The sequence below is a fragment of the Larimichthys crocea genome, chromosome XX (genome assembly GCF_000972845.2).
Source record: "Larimichthys crocea isolate SSNF chromosome XX, L_crocea_2.0, whole genome shotgun sequence".
NCBI lineage: Eukaryota > Metazoa > Chordata > Actinopteri > Sciaenidae > Larimichthys > Larimichthys crocea.
The window spans coordinates 13736099-13754290 of NC_040030.1; the positions used below are offsets into that span (position 1 = coordinate 13736099).

The window sequence follows — 18192 nt, forward strand, 5'->3', positions numbered from 1 at the left end:
CTTTTTCACCTTCCATAGCACAGTCGGTGCTATGGATTCTCTTTATCTGCTGAAAAACAAGAAAATATAAATCCTTTCCCAACCAAACCCCCTCTGAAAGAGACAGACTCCTCATCACCATCCGCACCTCTTGTCCCATCTAAACAACTGCTGCCTCCTCCATCGGTGGTGCCAGTCGGCCAGACGGTCACACTCGCGCCCGCAGAAATCAGGCTAAACGCTGACTTTTTCACTTTGTCGCTCTCTGCCAAAAAGTCGTCGCGTCGCAAGCGCGTTGAAACGGCTCCACGTGCGCAAGGCAGGCACGCACGCACGCGCGTGAACACAAGCCGCGACCTGCCAGCTACAAAACAGTGGGCTCCGGTGTTACGTGCACTCTGCCAAATGAGGGAGAGGACAGCGTCTGTGTTGAAGGTTAATGGACAGCTTAGTGGAGGTCAATCACACTGCAGCTGTATTACTGCTCGATAGGACAGGACCACACACACACACACACACAAACAGGGGGAGTGTAAGACTATAAAGAGGACACAAACTGCGTCATACACTACACTGTGATTTGATTTTATTAGTGCACTTTATTACTAATAACAGGGTGTTATAGGTCTGTGGTTTTTCAGATTACCAAGGCTATAAACTGTGGAAAAAATGTCGACGTTATTATGCTTTTTTTTAAGGATAACTAGACAGGAAGAGGATGTAGGCAGGTCTCCATTTTCTTTTTGAAAACATGGAATTAAAATAAGTATATCTCACAGTAAAGTGCACTAAGATCTAAGTGTACTTACGCTTGAACCTGAGTGACTCATTTTCATTTCATTCGAGGTCTGCTGGTTAAAGGAGGTAAGTGGAGAGAGACGGACGACTCAAAAGTGAAGCATAAATGCATGACGGCTCTGCGTGATCGTTCGGTTGTACAAAATGTGGCGGCGTCACAGCAGGCGCTTCCCCCCCTGTCTCCGTTAATCAGCCCACACAAACTTCATGTCTTCATTCTTCCTTCTACATCCCTCTAATGGATCCTCCACTTCAGTAAGCTCTCTGTAAAGAAACAGGGGAAATATGCTCGGGGAATACATTTTAGGAATTTATATGAAATGGGTTGTTTTTTCCCCTCTTCTCAAAATCTAAATTGATTTCTACTTAGCAGGCGCACAGCAGGCTGGAAACAAACTGTCCCACTCCAGCAAAAGTTGAACAAACAAAACTTTAGTTCTTTTTTTTTTTTTTGTCGCTTTGTTTCTACGTGTCTGTTCGAACTCTTCTGGGCTGAGTTTTGCGACAAGATTTGAGTTTGGAAACATCTACATGAGAGTCGATTTCATACCGTGACCTGCAACTATTAAACTATAGAGATAAAAATGGAGCATGCTTCTGCAACTACATGACTTATTTTGTACCTCTAATTTATTCAGATTCTTTTCGCAGGCTGCAACAGTGGTCTTCCAAACTAAAAGACCAGTAAGAGCTAACTAAGAGAAACATCCATCCATGCATGTGTATCATGTTGGGAACATGGTGAGAGAGAGACTGAATGAGAGTGAGTGAGCGGCGGCATCGATAAAGTTGATTAATCAACTAAATAAAAAAATATTTTCTGATTCTTTCAGAGTGGTTATGTTCAGCACTAATAGATGCAGCTCCCCCCCTTACCACCCAACACCACCGCACAACAAGAATTGGCCTCAGTGCAAGATTGTCTGAATTTACACTTACGCCCAAAAATTGACATTTCTTTTTTTATCTTGCATGAAACAGAACTTCATTTATTCATTTATTTAAACCTGCAGTGGAGAACTTTTATCTCCCCTCACTGGAAGTGAGAGTAGTGACACAAACACGGTCGACATGTGCCAGATCGTAGACTATTCTAACCCTACAGTTGCTTCAACCCCTTAGCTCTGGCAAAGAAACATTGCTGCTACTGGAAATACAGGAATGGGTTTCCTGCAGGGGACAGCACTATGTGAAGTCGTTTGGCATGGGCTTAAATGTAACATTCAACACTCATTTATATGAAAAAGTCCAGCTTTAAAAACGAGATTGGCTAAAAATGCTTTCTCCGATATCTTATCACAACTGTGAAATCGCAGTGATAAGATATTGGAGAAAGCAATCTCGCATTGTATTAGATAATTGTCTGTGTGGTTTGTGTCATATTTATTGCAACTACAGATTTTGAATATAAATAACCTCGACAGAGTTTAAGGTGCAGGGTGTAGTCACATTCACAAAGCTAAAACAGTGAGAGCATGTACATGGTTTAGCTTCCCAGTTTTGAGTTTGATCACTTTCAAGATGTGGTAACAATATTCATATCCCCGTAGCATCATATCAGATCATTACAGCATCCAGACTTCTGACTGATCGCTGCAGGTCTGTCATGCTTCCTCAAAATCTCAGCCAAACACATTGCTTGAGTTGATGATGCACCTGCGAGCGATGATCAGAAGCCTGGATAAGGTGTTTATGTGCCACAGTATCCTGCGTTTTATCTCCGTCCTTCAGCTAAAATATCCAAGTTTGTTAAAAGTTAGATTTTTTATTTTTTTTAAATAGTAAAAACGCTGAATCTGAGCACTGCAAAACCTGATAACCAGAAAACTATTGCGCATGGAGGAAGTGATACTGCACAGTAAGCAGTGGACAGTTTGACCCTCTCTCATCCACGATAGTGAAGATGAGTGAAAAGCAGCAGGGATTTCCTCGCACATAAACAAACCGCAGACATATTTCACATCTTCGACATCTTTCCTCCTGATCCGTTTACAAAAGGAAACTTCCTCAGGTCTCAAAGTTAATATTCAGAGCTGAGCCAACTGAATTTCAGTTGAAGGATACAACTCGAAAAGGAATAAAACGCTCTCACCGAGGTGTGAGATGCCTCTAAGATTAACCACCACTCTGCCTCGTATGAAAAAATCTCATTGCTTTTTTACTCTCGGGCGATATAATTATATGTACTGTTGTAAGGTAACAGTTTAACATAATAATCTCTGAGTCTGTCCCCGCTACCGCCGTTTCCTGATACATCTCATATAACCCTTTAGCCTTATCAATATTTCCACAGCCAGTTAGTTTTCTCCTCTCCCACTACTTCACATTTAACAGCCACACTCCATTAGCACGTGTACATATTGCCACAGGCTGACATTTTTGCAGAAAACAAAAAAAAAAAAAAAACCATTTAATTTCTCGTTTCTCCTTCAGGCTCGGACACAAAGTGCTCTTTAAAAAAAAGAAAAAGAAAAAAAGAAATAAGACGGTATTATTTCTGAAATAATAAGAAGTTCAACTGGATGTGTTGCTGAGGCCGAAGGCAACCTGTGGGGCCTCTCTGCTCAAATATTGAAAAGGAGGTGGACTGAGCTATCTAGAGAGGCAAAAAAAATTGCTCTCTCCCTCTCAGCCTGGTTTCTTTCTCTCTCTTTTTTTTGCCAAGTTTTTAATTTCTATACTGGCTAATAACGATGTCTGTGATGTGGCAGTAAATGCAGGACACTGGGGGAGCATTACAGAGCTCCAACCTCGCTGGGAAAACTTGTTTCTCATCTTTGTCAGGTAAAGGGAGAGCATGGCTCAAGCACGCCTGCTGAAGGGGAGAGAAAAATCAAATAAGTTGGTGCACGCTGGTGAGCAGGAGAAGGGCACAAGGGACACCACTGGAGTGAAGTTTTATTAGGTGCCTCAGCCAAGTTTATTGAATACAGCATGGGCTGTGTGAGTCTGAACGTGTGTGTGTGTGTGTGTGTGTGTGTGTGTGTGTGTGTGTGTCAGACAGAGGATAGATTTATTTTTTTTCAAGCCTGATCCCTCCTATCTATTTCTTCACTGGATCATACCACATACGGGACAGAGGAGGCAGTCAAGTGTTATGACACTTGAGAAGATATGAGTGCTTCTGACACTGTGCCCACTTGTCGCTTTAATCCAAGCCTTGGATTTAACCCTGTGATAATTCACGCTGCACGTGGCCTTGAGGTCTAGAAATCTATTGAAAACCCCTGTGAGGTGAGAGAGCTTTAGATACGGAGCTTAAGTCTGCATGGTCAAACGACTTCGACATATTTGTCAAAGCAATCTGGACACATGTGTCCCCAATGAAGATATGACTTCCATCATTCTACATTTTAAACTTAAATTCAAGTCCAATCTGTGTCCTTCAAAGAGAAGAACAAGAGAGAAAATGCCATGGCTTGAGGTGGCCATGCTGGAAAGCAAAGCATCGACTTGGCTTTTGACAAAACAGACATGGAGACTGTCTCCTGCACAGAGAAAGTAAACAAGCGCCTTTAGGAGCTTCTGGGCGTCAAAGCTTTGTGGCCTCACAGCTGCAAGAGGGGTGAAGGTGTGTATACTTCCATTTGAACAAACAAAGGACTATCTGAAACATATAGAGCATCTATAGTTAGACATATTCATGCAGGAGAAGCTTCAGGGGTTCCTGTCATAAATCATGAATGTATAAAGAGAACTGGATACAGCGTTGGAGGCAGGGCTCCGTTCATTGTTATGGAAGCTCTGTGACACATGAAGCCAAAAAGTTTGATGTCCAGCCATAAAACTACCTGAATCTCCAGCATATGCTTCTGTATTATTGGTCCTAGACAGCAAGAACACTACAGACTTCAGCCGGCCAAGCGTGGCTGAGCTGTTAACTTCCGGTTTAGCCTTCTGATAACTTTTTGCAATGATCCCTCAAAGGTGGCCATCAAAGAAATGTTGTGACAATGATATAAATAATATATATAAAAAAGGAGGCAGGACATTTTACAGTTTACAATTTAACAATAAACTTAAACCAGAACCAGTGTACTGAAATGGTAACCTTCACTGGGAAAATAATAACATAATTATACATTATACCTATAAACTACAAGTAGTTCCGACCAAGTAATGTGATTGGTCAACTAGACATTGAGAATGTGGTCCAATCAGCATGACAGCACACCTGACTCATCATTGTCACATCCTGAGAATATATGACATGTAAACAAATACGAATAAGTCAACTTTAATAAAGTAACAGATCTGACTTTCAAATTTTTTGCTTTCTTTAATGAATTTTCTCCAGGTCTGTGTATTTCTATGGAAACTCAGATCTGAATGAAAAGGGCGAGCAAAAAATATATATATTTTGACAACAAACTGCCTCAGAATACGAATCTTTTAAGTTGGTAATTGTTAATTGTATAATCGCAATATTACATTCAGTGGTGAGCTTTAACTTATTATTGGCACTTCTGTGATGTTTACAGACCTCTGCGCTTTACTGTCGTGCCAATAATGATGTTATAGCACACCCTATCATAGGATATTGCTTAAACACCTATACGTCAAAACTTTACACAAATTAATAGAAGACAACTGATAGATCTAAATTACCACTAGCATCTTTTCTGCATTATGTGCAAAAAATGTCACCATATATCCACTGATACCTTTTTTTGTTTGTTTTCCTTTAATCTACAAGCAGTCCAACCATCATGTGCTTTGCAACTCCAATGTTCTCTGCAGTTTTCCCGTTACATAAACGCATGCTGTATATAAACATAAAGGTATACGCATGTGCGCACACAATGGCTGTTCACACATGCACGCACACATTAACTGGCAGACACAGAAGTGTGCACAATCGAACAATACAAACAGGAACAGACCATTAATGGGGTGTTATCTATGGTACATTAGCTAAAATAGGCTGACACACACACACACGCACACACGCACACACACACAGTTAAAGTACTGAGGTGCCCCTCCCCTCCCCTCTCCTCGTGCCTGGCTGCCTTCACTGCAGTCAATGCCTTGCAACTTCATACAATGTTATGAGCCCTCACATCAGCAGAGTACCAAACAAAGCAGCCATTAATGGTTAAAGCGCTCAGTTGGTAACCTCCCACAACCAAAAAAAAAAAAAAAAAAAAAAAAACACAAACATGCACGCACACACACACACACACCTTTAATGACATCTTTTCTGCGGCACATTAACTATTGTGCAGTAATTAATGGGAGAGTCACGGCGTTCAAAAAGCCAGTCTTCTCTCTGCAGACTGGGAGCTGTACAGCACAACAATGGCTTAATGAGTAAACACATCGCGTGTCTCATGAATAAATTATTTGCGCCTTGCAATTCATTTTCCCTATTGAAGTTTGAGGACTGTTAGCAGTCTATATAAATCAAAAAAGGGAGGGGGGTTGGGGAACATGACAGCAACTTTTCGTGTGTGTGTGTGTGTGTGCTTAAGATCCTCTGTAATGCACATTATTTGTGCCGTTTTATCTGTGTGTGTATGTCTGTGTGAGTGTTTTTATGTTTTATCGAAAAAAGTGTTTATTTCAATGTGTCTGCTGGTGTCTGAATGTATAGCGTGTGTGTGTGTGTGTGTGTACTCTGTAAAACTTACTGAAAGGAGCTTCCACGTTATCGGTCGGACCTGTCGTGGGATTCCAGACCAGCTGAGTTTCCGTAGCTCCTCTGTAAAAACAAGAAAAATACCAAAGGGTCCAAATTAGAATCAACACCACACACAATCTTTTACACGCTATGACTCTGATTTCACTGTAGAGCCAAACTGATAAATGGCAGGACGATAATATCTACATAAAAAACTACAGATATGTTTGAGGCAACTTATTCAAAAGTTTATCAAAGAAAGACTTTTGAAAAGTTTATATTTTATCCACAACATATGCTCCAGTTCAGCAAATATGTTGACAAAATGATCATAATACAAAATTAAAAGAAGCATAAACTGTTTTAAGTTCATACTGAAAAAATGAATGCTGCGAATAAATTGTTATTAGACTTCTTAAACTCTCAAATATTGAAGGGAACTACCTCACACTCAGACCAAAGTAAAACTGATATTTTCAACTAACTCAAATCAAATTTTAACACAAAATATCAACTTTTCATGATGGGCTTTTGTTCCTTCTCTCACTGAATGTGTCTTGACCAGCACCAGTCTGCATTATAGAACTGTGCAAAGTATTTTGGATTTTTATGAGAATGTCAAATTCCCTGTTGAGAAACGTTGCAAAACTCCAGCCAATCAGCCGAGCTCTACTCCCTTCCCTCACTTTGAACATTTCTTACTGCAGATAAAGAATGATGCAATAAACAACTGGAGACGTCAAGATGGACGTAAAAGAGAAAAAGAACTCGTCTCACCGCTTTTGTTTCAACTGAAAAGATGTTTTATTGAAAGAGAACCAAAACATAGAGGGGTTTTTTTTTCCGATCGTCTCTGTTTCTGTCTCAAAAAATAAAAATTGCCTTCTCCACCTTCCACATTGATTAATGTGCGTTTCCCAGGTTGCAGTGTGTGGTGCAGGAGGGTTTCCTCCATGTCAGTTACTGAGTTGATGACATAATAAACACTAAAATTCTATGATAAAATCATTTTTAATCAAGATGTGATTGTCTTATTTAGCAAACCCAAATACTGACTTCACAGCCTCGGATGCTATCAAATACTGCTATAAAAAGGAATCAATTTACATTTCTGATACAAATGTGTCCCAATAAAAATATTTCAAATTCAGTTCAAAGCATTATTAGTTTAGAAAGTCATTCTTGGACATCATGCAATCAATCCACCAATCTGCCAACCAACCAACCAACCATGTCCTTGCCATCCAAACTTCCCTTCCTGTCTCTCTTTTCCTTCAGCCCAAATTATCTGATGGCTTCGAAGTGGATTATTATCATACACTTTCACTCTCCTCCGGCCTGGTGGGAGAGCCGGGAAGCTATAATATAAAATAAATCTGATGGAAAGGTGCAAATTGAACTTTTAAATTGGCGGAGAGTAATTCCCTTTGGGTCCATGAAGACCCAGAAAATATGGCTTAATGTTAGGTGCTACACATTACATCCAGCCAATACCCCTCTCTAACACACACACATACACACACATTCACTGACGTGAGAAAAAAGGATGGGTGGGTGTAGGCACCACCGGTAACTCAAGACATATTGCTTTGTCTTGTGGTATTTAGCAATCGGTGGCTTCCATTTCAATCTATTTTTAGTGAATCAAACATAATAAGTAGACGACACTAAAAGGTGGATATAATTTCCCTAAAGATAAAGAGATCATGTTCATAAATAGAGCTAAAGCTATTGTCTGTAACAGTTACTTACTCATGCCATAATGCCTCCGCCCAACTGACCCACATTGGGTCTTCTTTTGGGCCATAACATAATATCCAAGACACACAAGTTGATAGAAGTTGTCAGATTATGTCAAATAGATGGTAAACTGCCTTTCTTTGCCGTATGGTCAGAACAGTGACTCTGTTGAATTCTTTTTGGTTAATCCATAATACGTTTTTTTTTTCCCATTCATTTTATTCATTACCTAAATAACTGTTCGTAGAGGGAGCTGAAATCACTGAGTGACCTTGCCTTCCAGGACCAGGCAGCTTGGGATAGTCTAAATCTATGACTGTGCATTTTCAGCAGTATTTCTTAAGAAGCATGGCAGTTTGTGGATGAGTTTTCGCTAACATCAACTCATCCATTATTCACAGATAGGTCCCCCCCATTAGCATTCAACAAGACGAGTTGCCACAGCCAAACTGAGACAAACATAAAAACGCAATGGAAATCTTTTCACTTGTAATTGCACTGCCAGTGTTTTACCTGCACTCCAAGAGTGAAGGGAAGAGGGGGAATTGATTTCCGTGCAAATGAAATGGCACTGCCTTAACGTACTTTTCTGAAAGGGGAAAAAGAAAAAAAGAAACAAATGTCCCTAATGAACAAGCCAAATTCTTCCTCGACTCTTAGTCAAGGCACTGGCTAGAAATTGATAAGCCCTTCGCACAGAGTGAACGATATTGATTAGTACTGCCAAATGACTCTGCCTTGCCTGTTCTTCAAGGCAAATGCAAATGCAGAGTCAGTGACAGATCGCAGAATAGGAAATAGCAATCAGCTAAACAGCAATGGGCTAAGTCCATTGGCTAAATTGAGTGAAACGCATTAGAGCTTGTTCAGCTGATGGGAGTAGCACTTATTATTCACTACAGTTCCTGTGCATCTTCCACTTAAAATTTCTCTCTTACCTTGTCCCCAGTGACTTTAATTATATAGAAATTCAATACAGTGATCTAGTGCACAGCATGGCTCTGTTGGTTTGGAAAGAGTCAGAGCCCCACAGTATGGGAAGATTTCGATTACCCCAAGGTTACCTGTGCAGCATTAAAAAGATTGATAAAAAAAGACTCTCAGACATGACACAGACCATAAAAGATGCAAAGCAAAAGATGCTGAAGGTTTTCCGCGGATTCTTTATGTGCCCTCTCCTTTCCTTTCACTATAACAAGTCCACTGGAAGGCAATGTATGGAACTGTGTGTGTACTGCTATAAAATTATGGTTCAAACAGACATAGGAAAGCTTTCAAGCATAATTACCACTATGCTTGGAACATACGGATATTCAATTTGACAGTTTTCTGAGACTGGCACTTTGAGGTACTCCACTCCACCAATTTTACACATCAAAGCCTGTTCACAGGTCTGCTCAGGAGCACTACCAACCTGACTGTGCCAGTGGTTTGTTACAGAGAACCATCTTGGAAGCCGTCACTGCACACTGTATGGAAAAGGGCAAGCAATTCCACTGTTTCATGGGCGAACTTCAACCAATCAGGTCATTGAACCGGTCAGAAGAAGAGTGACCCCCTGTTCTGATCTACGCTGACCTCTTTAGCAGCCCGTTGTTATTTGTGAGAGTCATTTCTCACACTAATATTAAAACCACGCCTGTAGTTCATGCAGTAGCACTGATTGGTCTGTAGCCACTGTTCAGACACAACTTGAATCCTGACAAGATGGATTCTCACGCAACCTTTAGAAGGTTAGAGTACTAGTGCTTATGTGAAAAAAGTTATATGAAGCCTTTTGTGTCTCCAGGAGCTGTTTGTCACCTGACAACTTGCCTCAACTGATCCCACTTGACTTCTGTAACCCACTCCTCTTCTTTGCTAGAAGCTACTAGCTATTAGCTGCTACTAGCATAACAAACCTGAAACTCCAACTGAACTGTCGATGGCCCGGTAGGCGATAGGTACCAGGTATTTAACATAGGAAATATCTCTTTTCTTGCATTGATTTTGATGATTCTGTAAACTGTCTAAGTCCGAAAATTTTAATTGGCGCTCAGCGCTAGGGTCAACCTTTTGAGCACAGCCGCAGTGACTTATGCAGAAGCCATTTACAAAGTCCAAGTCTTTAAGGTTGAAATCCTTATCCTATGTGCACCTCTACATTCATTACACTCCTAACAGCTAGTCAAGGGTTTCTCTCCTCTTGCCTTGCACCCTTTGAACCTTCATTTGCACTGTCAGACAAAGAAATGACTCCATGAATCTTGTGGGCTCTGGCTTAATTAAACTATGTTATATTTCCCCCACCTGGCATTAATCTCACGATAGGGGGTTATAGAGAGGAGGGGTGAGAGGACGTGAGGCACAAGTTAGTTAATGGTCTTTACATCCTGATGCTGCAGTGATCTTCAAAAAGTCCATGTCCCCTCCGGTCCAACACTTTGCATTGCAGGGGAGGCTTGTGTGCAGATTGTGTGCACTGAAGAGGCATCTACGCTGGTGTTTATGTGTGGGGATGTATAAGATTGCGGCAAGGGCAAAGGGCAAATATTTACTTGGCACCATGTGGCCAGCAGAACAAGCAGATGTGCCGGTTAGACCCATACATCACAAACAAAAAATGCAGACACAGCCTCCACTAATCATCTTCCAAACAGTCTCCAGCAGAGAGCCGGACCACTGCAGAATCCAAATCACGGTTACCCAACGTGAGCCCAGATGACTTATAGACCCACAGCTAGACTGTCAGAGCACTGATGCACTGGAACAGTACATGAAAGGACAATGGGAAGTTCTCCTATGAAAGATATCATACTCTTACAGTTTCAGACATTTTAATTAATCCTGAGCTACAACGTGGCTTTAACAAGAAATCTGCACAAGGAAATATGTAATCTATAATCCATCCGTGACGCAGAAACACTCTCATGGGAAATGCATCTAGACCCCTTTTTCCTAAATGCTTACTATATAGCTGTGCTCATCTCAGCTCCAATTCCTGAGAAATAAAACTCTATTTCCCAGAGTGGGCAGAGAGAGAGAAGGCGACATGAGCATAGTTGACGTACAGGCTAAATTGCAGATGTCGTTTCATTAGTGTGAGGCTAGCTCATCTCTCAGAAAACATATCTGACTCTCTAGGGCATCTCTTGTGCATTATGAATGAGACAGCCAAGCCCTAGCTCCACTAGAATAAATTAAAGGCATTTCATGACATTTTGAAAATTAATCTGTTCTTTTTGCTCAGCAGGCACTTGTCACAATGTGGGCAAAAAAGTTTCTGCGACTGTCCCGGGGGCGACGAGGGACTAGCTGTCCCCGTCAGTTTCCGTGAACAAAGTTAACAATGCAAACAAGCCTTCTTTTTTTTTTAAGCTGGGAAATTTCTCACTCCCCTCTCTATACATAGTAATCTGTACAGCTATAAAAACAAACACTCAGTCAAATTGTGAAGACGTTCTTTTAACAGGTCTCTACAGAAGAAAAAAAAAGGAAACTCATTAAAGCAAAAACTCAATTTAGAGTCAATTCACCCCACAGGCAATCATTTCAAAGTATACATTTAGAAGTGCAAGCGGGGGCAAGCGAAAACAGAATTTCCCTTTTGGGACCAATAAAATATCACATTATTATATACATGCTTTAGAATTAGTGTGATCAGTATTGTGGGTGTTTATCATGCTGGCAGGTAGGGACCTCAGGGGGATTGGTCTGGAGAGACAGTCACAACCCCGGAGGAAGCTGTATTCCTCACTGGCATGAAAAACACCTGTAACATCAGGAATGTGCAATTCAAGGGCAACTGCTTCTAGTCTTTCCGCTGTGTGTCTACTGTATTCCATTATGCATGAACTTACAGGGGTGCACTTTGTCTTGGCTGGAGTTAAGCTAGGGACCACAGGGGGTGATTAGGACACCATGTACCTTCTGTTGAACACCCACAACAGCTGCTCTGATGTGGGACCCTCAGAGGTAATGAATGTTCAATGACTCCTGAAACATTCAGAGGGCAAAATATAACTAAATATCATGTTTGTATTACATTAAAACTCATTTAACCAGCCAAGATAACCAAAAGTATTTTATCACAGTGGCTTGAGAGCAGTTACAGAGCGAGGAAAGGTCACGTCAGATGAACGCAACGTGGAGTTCCCCCACTGCAGTCACTCATGTACCTCTGCTGATAGCAGTTGGGGTTGGGTGCCTTGGTAAAGGCCACTTCAACTGTACTGTACTGTACGAGCACTTGCTGAGGGAAGAGAGTATGTGTCTTATTCACCTCTCTGGCCCAGATTCTCTCCACCAGCATGAGGATCTAAACCACTTGCATGTGGGTCACAGGTTTCTTTAACATTTTGGCTACACAACAAATTTTCTCTTCCAGAAGTAAGAAAAACCATATTCAAAATTTTGATGACTGTAATTTTCTCAAGAAAAAAAAGAGAGAGAGATCAGACATTCTTATTTATCAGACTCTTACAAACACCATTTATCGAAAACCTGTGATAATTACATCACAGCTCAAAAGAGGGTGGATACTGTCAATAAGGGCTACAGCTAGCCATTATTTCATTACAGATTAACTTGCCTATAATTTTGTCTATAAGATGTAGAAAACGTTGAAAAATTACCAGCGAAATATCCCAAAACCCAATGTGATGTATTTATCTTGCATACTTCAAAACAGTCCAACGACCAAAGATAGCATGATAGTCAAAATGACAAAAAAAAAAACGAGTTGCAGCTTAGTTAACTAATCTATTGACTAACTGTTGCAGTTCTATGATATGCAAAAACATTTTTTTTTTTGCCAAATGAATCACTCCTGAACTTAAAAACATGAAGGTTTCAACTTCTAACTGTAAGAGCTGTAAGTGGATGTTAATCGGTCTTAGAATAGGGAAAGTAAAGCCCGACAGCATGTTTGATTTTTTTCAGGAAAAAACATGAAAGAGATGCTGGAAGAACAAGGAACAGAGGGCCGCCTGGACGTGACGTCAGGACCGTGGTTGGATCTAAGGATTCATTAATCTAATTACAGTAGTCAAGTGCTACCACAACAATCACACATGTTGCATAAGGGACTGTTTGCTTCCTGAGTGGAAACAATGATACTTAACGGGCCAAGTGAGGGCTCTTACTACAAGTGACCAAGCAATGAGTCTGACGTGTTAGGGAAACGGAATTAAATGAAGTACAAGAGTGTGTGCATAGATGTTATTTTAAGTGTGCGCATGTGAGAGTGTGTACATGCGCTTCTCCCGTGTCTGCCTGTCTACCTGCCTGTCAGTCAGTCTACCTGCCTGGGTGCATGGTTCTGTGTGAAGGCCAGTGAAAAGAACAGAAGACTGAGAGAAGCAAAGAAAGTGCTTGTCAGTCAGTGCTGGCTGAGCAGGGAGCTGATGGGAGCAGGAGGGAAGACGCTTGGCGGGCCGGAGCCATGCACTATTCAGGCATCATTCAAACGGAGCGCGACCACTGGGGCAAAACACCGCAAGGTTCTGGGCAACACACACACACACACACACACATATACACACGTGAATACCACACACACCTGCCAAAAGTGGGGGTTGTATTCTGCAGCAGGGGCTACCTCAGCAAATCCCAAATCAAGACTGTGACACTTGGGGTTTAGACCACAAGAATCGATAGTTTCATCTCTTGGTTTAACTTGTTTTTCACTGGAAAAAGCAAATGTCAGAACACTCACAAGTACTTTTTATAATATTACAATGTATGACGGTGATGTCAACCAAAGCACCTGTGGGATACCCATTAAAGTCTTGGTTAATATCGTGTGTGGTAAATGCCATCCATCCCTCCCTTGTTGCAGCCATTGTCCCATCTGAAGCTATTTTGCCAGTGAGGTCAGAAAAACAATACAATCAGGACAGACACCTTTATCATGCACTGTATTAAAAAGTTAAGCTCCCCTCCTATAAACCTTGAATGCTGTGAGAGAGTCCTGAACGGTCTAACTCATCTAAAGGACAAAGTGATGGCGCCAGGGAGCAGACGGCTCGTAAACTAATGGGACTCTTGTAAAAAGATACTCCCCCCTGGATTATACCTGCTCAGGAGGCCTGATGGATGGCCCAGATGGCTGGGAGAGGACACCGAGCATAGACGAGTGTACAGGTGTGTGAATATGCGTGTCTCTGTGTGTGTGTGTGTGTGTGTGTGTGTGTGTGTGTGTTCCTTTGTGTGCTATAACAAGGACTTGTATAGTCAATTCCCTGAAGCTTGCCTTGCCTTTAACTGATTTAGATGAAACAGGTTCTAAAATATCTGACCTGGTGACTTTTTTTTTTTTTTCCCCCAAGAAAAACAAACCTGTTATGAGACATTTATGATGCAGACATTTTGAATTTCACGTACTTTTCCCAGGTAATGGTTATATTCAGCTGGTCGAAAAAAACAACTCATTAAGATGCTGTATTGAAACCAGCGCAGAGCTGGGTAATGAGCTACCACGGTGCATCTGGTAGTGAAAATGGTAATACTAATGGGAAGACTGCAAGACAAGGTCTGAAACCTGATACCCACAGTGTTGCATATTCCTGATCAAAGATGACTCAAACTCGGTCACTGAGAAGTTCAGGCCTAATCATCCAATTTGTACACGTGTGAGAGCGCGCACACAAAATATCACAAGAGATGCAGCTAACATGCCGTAGGCTCGACCGGTTGCCCAGTGCACCAGCACAGCAGCATCATAGCTGACCTCACTACAACATCATATCTTGGCAAACTAGAAGGTAATCTGAATATCTCTGGGAAAATCATCATCATCAGGTCAACTCTCTTCAAGAAGGGTTAAATCTGGCACGACTGGACTTATATTATATGCGTATCTACAGCACAGTCCAGTGGTTGTACACAGCCCTGGTTCTTTCATGTTACCTGACAAATCCTGGCTGGAGTAACTGAAATAAAAAATAAAAAATAAAAAGTGTGTGAAGCCGCTTTGTTTGTTTTTCAGTTACAGATCCAGGGCTTTTCTGCCGTTTGGAGAAGTCACCTTGCACCCTGTGAAAGTGACTGACGTTTTATTTCCTTACTTCCTTGTTGCTGGATTCATCTGTAGTGTTAATGAAGTGAAAAGTGTTATTCGCCTTAAGTAAAGAAAGGAAAGCCTGTGACAGAAGACTGCATTATTAATCATACATCCAGGTTGTAGTTAGACTGAACAGAACTGATAAAAAAAAAACAGGCCTCTGGCTACGACTAGTCAGGTGTTGTTCTTTTTTTAAAAGTCTATTTAGTTAATAACTAAATATAGATAATGAGTTGTAGAAGTAGACTGACGGCAGCGGACACAATGTGTCTTCCACTGCACAGAGAACAGGTGTGAACCGTGAGGGCTGAAGTCTGGTCAGTCAAGCGTCTCTTTGAAAAAGAAAAGATAAAAAAAATTCACACAGAAGACCGCCATGTGTAACATGTGAATAAACTAAGCCAGACAATCAGGGAGGCTACTGACACAGGAGACAGCTGGTGGTTGGACCAACCTTATTAAGTCAGGTGTTTTGCCTGGGGATGTGCTAGGAGGCAGCACACACACACGAACATACATGCCCATGTGCATGCATATACACCACTGACTGTTAGTTCGGTTACGTGCAAGCAACACGCAGGGGAGTACAATTTTATAGCAGGCAAAAAGAGGAAATAACAAAATGCTGTGACTTCAAGATTTAGCATTTCTCGCCGCACTTTCTAAGAATAGGACACTTATACAGAAAACAACCTACAATGCATTTTCACTTTTTTTTTCTTCACTAGCTTTTGGTTTATTGAGCTCTCAAAGAAAAAGGGAAACCTTCTGAGAATTCACATGAAAACATTCCCTCTGTAAAGCTGCAATATTTCCCACATGGAGACAGTGTGGAGACGCCTTTCTAGTCTATTGTGCCTTCTTCTACACTCCCCAAGCCTGTGACACACATCTGTGAAATCGTCACCCTTGCTTTCAAAAAACGAGAGTTAAATTGAATTACATCACCGCTTCCCGCTCTGATGGTCGCTATTAACTTTGCAAACAGTGCTGATGGTAAGCCTGTCATATGGTGGCTGCTGTGTAACAGGATTGCGGATTGTAGCACTACGGTGGGTCTGCGGAGCGAGCGACTGTGGCAGAATGGAGCAGGCCTCCTCCTAAATGTAGCTGCTGCAGTGAGGGTGAAGGCAGTTGGGGAGAAGCGTACTGTAGCGCTGGAGGTGTAACAAAGAGCTGCAGCACCCCCAACAGAGGGTAAAGACACACCGACAGGCAGCGAGGCAGTGAAAGGGAGTGCGAGTGTGTGTTTGCTCTTGTGATCAGTTATTTGATGTATTTTCCGCTTCTTATTGTTGGTTAACGGTTTCCTTTTATTTGTATTTGTATGTTTTTTGTGTGTTATTCATGGTGTCGGTGGCCCACACGAGTTCAGAGTGTATTTGTGAAAATGAGTGGGAGCGCATGTGTGTGGTGGACTTGTATAATGACCATGTGAAAGCAGAGGAGAAGTCAAAGCTATAAAGAGAAACAAAAAAAAAAGAAAGGAAATGACATAAAGGAGAAGTAAAAGATAGAGTAAGGATGTATTGCCAAGAAGAAGAGGGGAAAAGGAGCATTGCCATAGCAACAGCAGTATTTCTGCCATCCAGCAATAACTGCTTGATGTCAGATGCCAGCTCCTGGTATTAAAATCGATTAAAAAGTAAATGATATGCAGAAAGTCTGTAAAAATCGTCATTGTAGAGCATGAAAGCTTACAGAAAATATACAACACAGCTTGTGTGTTTGTATCCATTGTGATGGATACAAACACACACAAAATCAACCACGTACGCAAACACTACCTCCTCCTGGATTTTGAACAGAGCTGGCAGGAAAATAATAAGTTGTGTTTGAGTAGCTGAAAAGATGAAATCTATTACAATCTCCAGAAAAATGTGTCAGAGGGGCCGCATTTATGAAGTTGTTTCCCCTCATTGTTGGCATGCAGTGAAAATGTCACGGCCTGTTATTGTTTTTTTGTATTTACTGTTGCGTAGCACAGCTCTCATCTCATTCTCTGGCTTTTTTTAAAACCAGTCGGGAATTGCTTTGTTTGGTTGTTTTTTTTTGGAACGTTAATAAGCGAGAAATGTCCACCCCTCCTCTTGTTACGGATACTAGAGTACTTTGTTGTTTTGTGGACAAGTTGTAGCTCCCACAGGGTCAGAGTTTGACTAATCGACGACGGTAAGCCCTGCAAACCCCAGACTGATGCACTCATGCTAAGTGTTGCATTAACAAGAAGTGAAACCAGGTAAAAGTCAGTTTTTTCCTCCGTTTCCCAGCTGGAAAAAAAAAATAGAACTCCCTCCTCAATGAGTGTACAGTGGGGGCTGTGTTCAGGTTCATTCAACAGACAGTCTCGCCTCAGGACATCAGGAATAATTAGCTGAGATCAACCTGACATCAATCACCCTACTCTCACACACGAACACGGGTCACCACCTTCTACACGACCTTACATGCTAAACAGGCCGCTGTCACAGCCTGTCACAAGGCTCAATGGAGAGGAAGGGAGTTGAGGGAGGGTGGTGTGATAAAGCTGTGAATGCGAAAAACAGATCACGAAGGCGAAAGCCGGGCGGATGTAAAATGATCAAGTAACAGACAGACATAGATAAAAATGCGAAGTTATGGGCCAAGTCTATCATTCTAGAAAAATGACACATTTACACACACTGACCAACACGATCCAACGGAGACGAACACACCTGTGGACTCCAGAGGCTGCCAGTCCTGACATGTCGGGGGGCTTGGCCCAAAAACATGGCTGCCGCTGCAATTAATTACACTGTTCAAGTGAGGAACCAACCAATGGATCACTCCCCCACAACACCCCCATTCCTTCGAGCTCAAGGACAGACGGTCGAGTCTCTCTTTTACACGAGGGGGCGTCCTCCCCGCTGATAGTGTGGACCGGTATGTGCGAGAATTTGTATAAATATGTCACAGACTGTGTGCAGGGACGGGGACAAGGAGTTTAATCCATCTTGTCATCTTACTCTGAACTGAAAACTACAAAAAG

General features: G+C 41.7%; 1 protein-coding gene across 4 annotated transcripts in view; it reads right to left on the reverse strand.

The window, feature by feature from the left end:
* tbc1d22a (TBC1 domain family, member 22a) overlaps positions 1-18192 on the reverse strand; it is a 120565-nt gene that overhangs the window by 90464 nt on the left and 11909 nt on the right. For all 4 annotated transcript variants that reach the window (XM_027272424.1, XM_027272422.1, XM_027272423.1 and 1 more), the window contains one exon: positions 6411-6481. In XM_027272424.1, coding sequence (XP_027128225.1) covers positions 6411-6481 — 71 coding nt within the window. The remainder of the gene's footprint in view (positions 1-6410; positions 6482-18192) is intronic.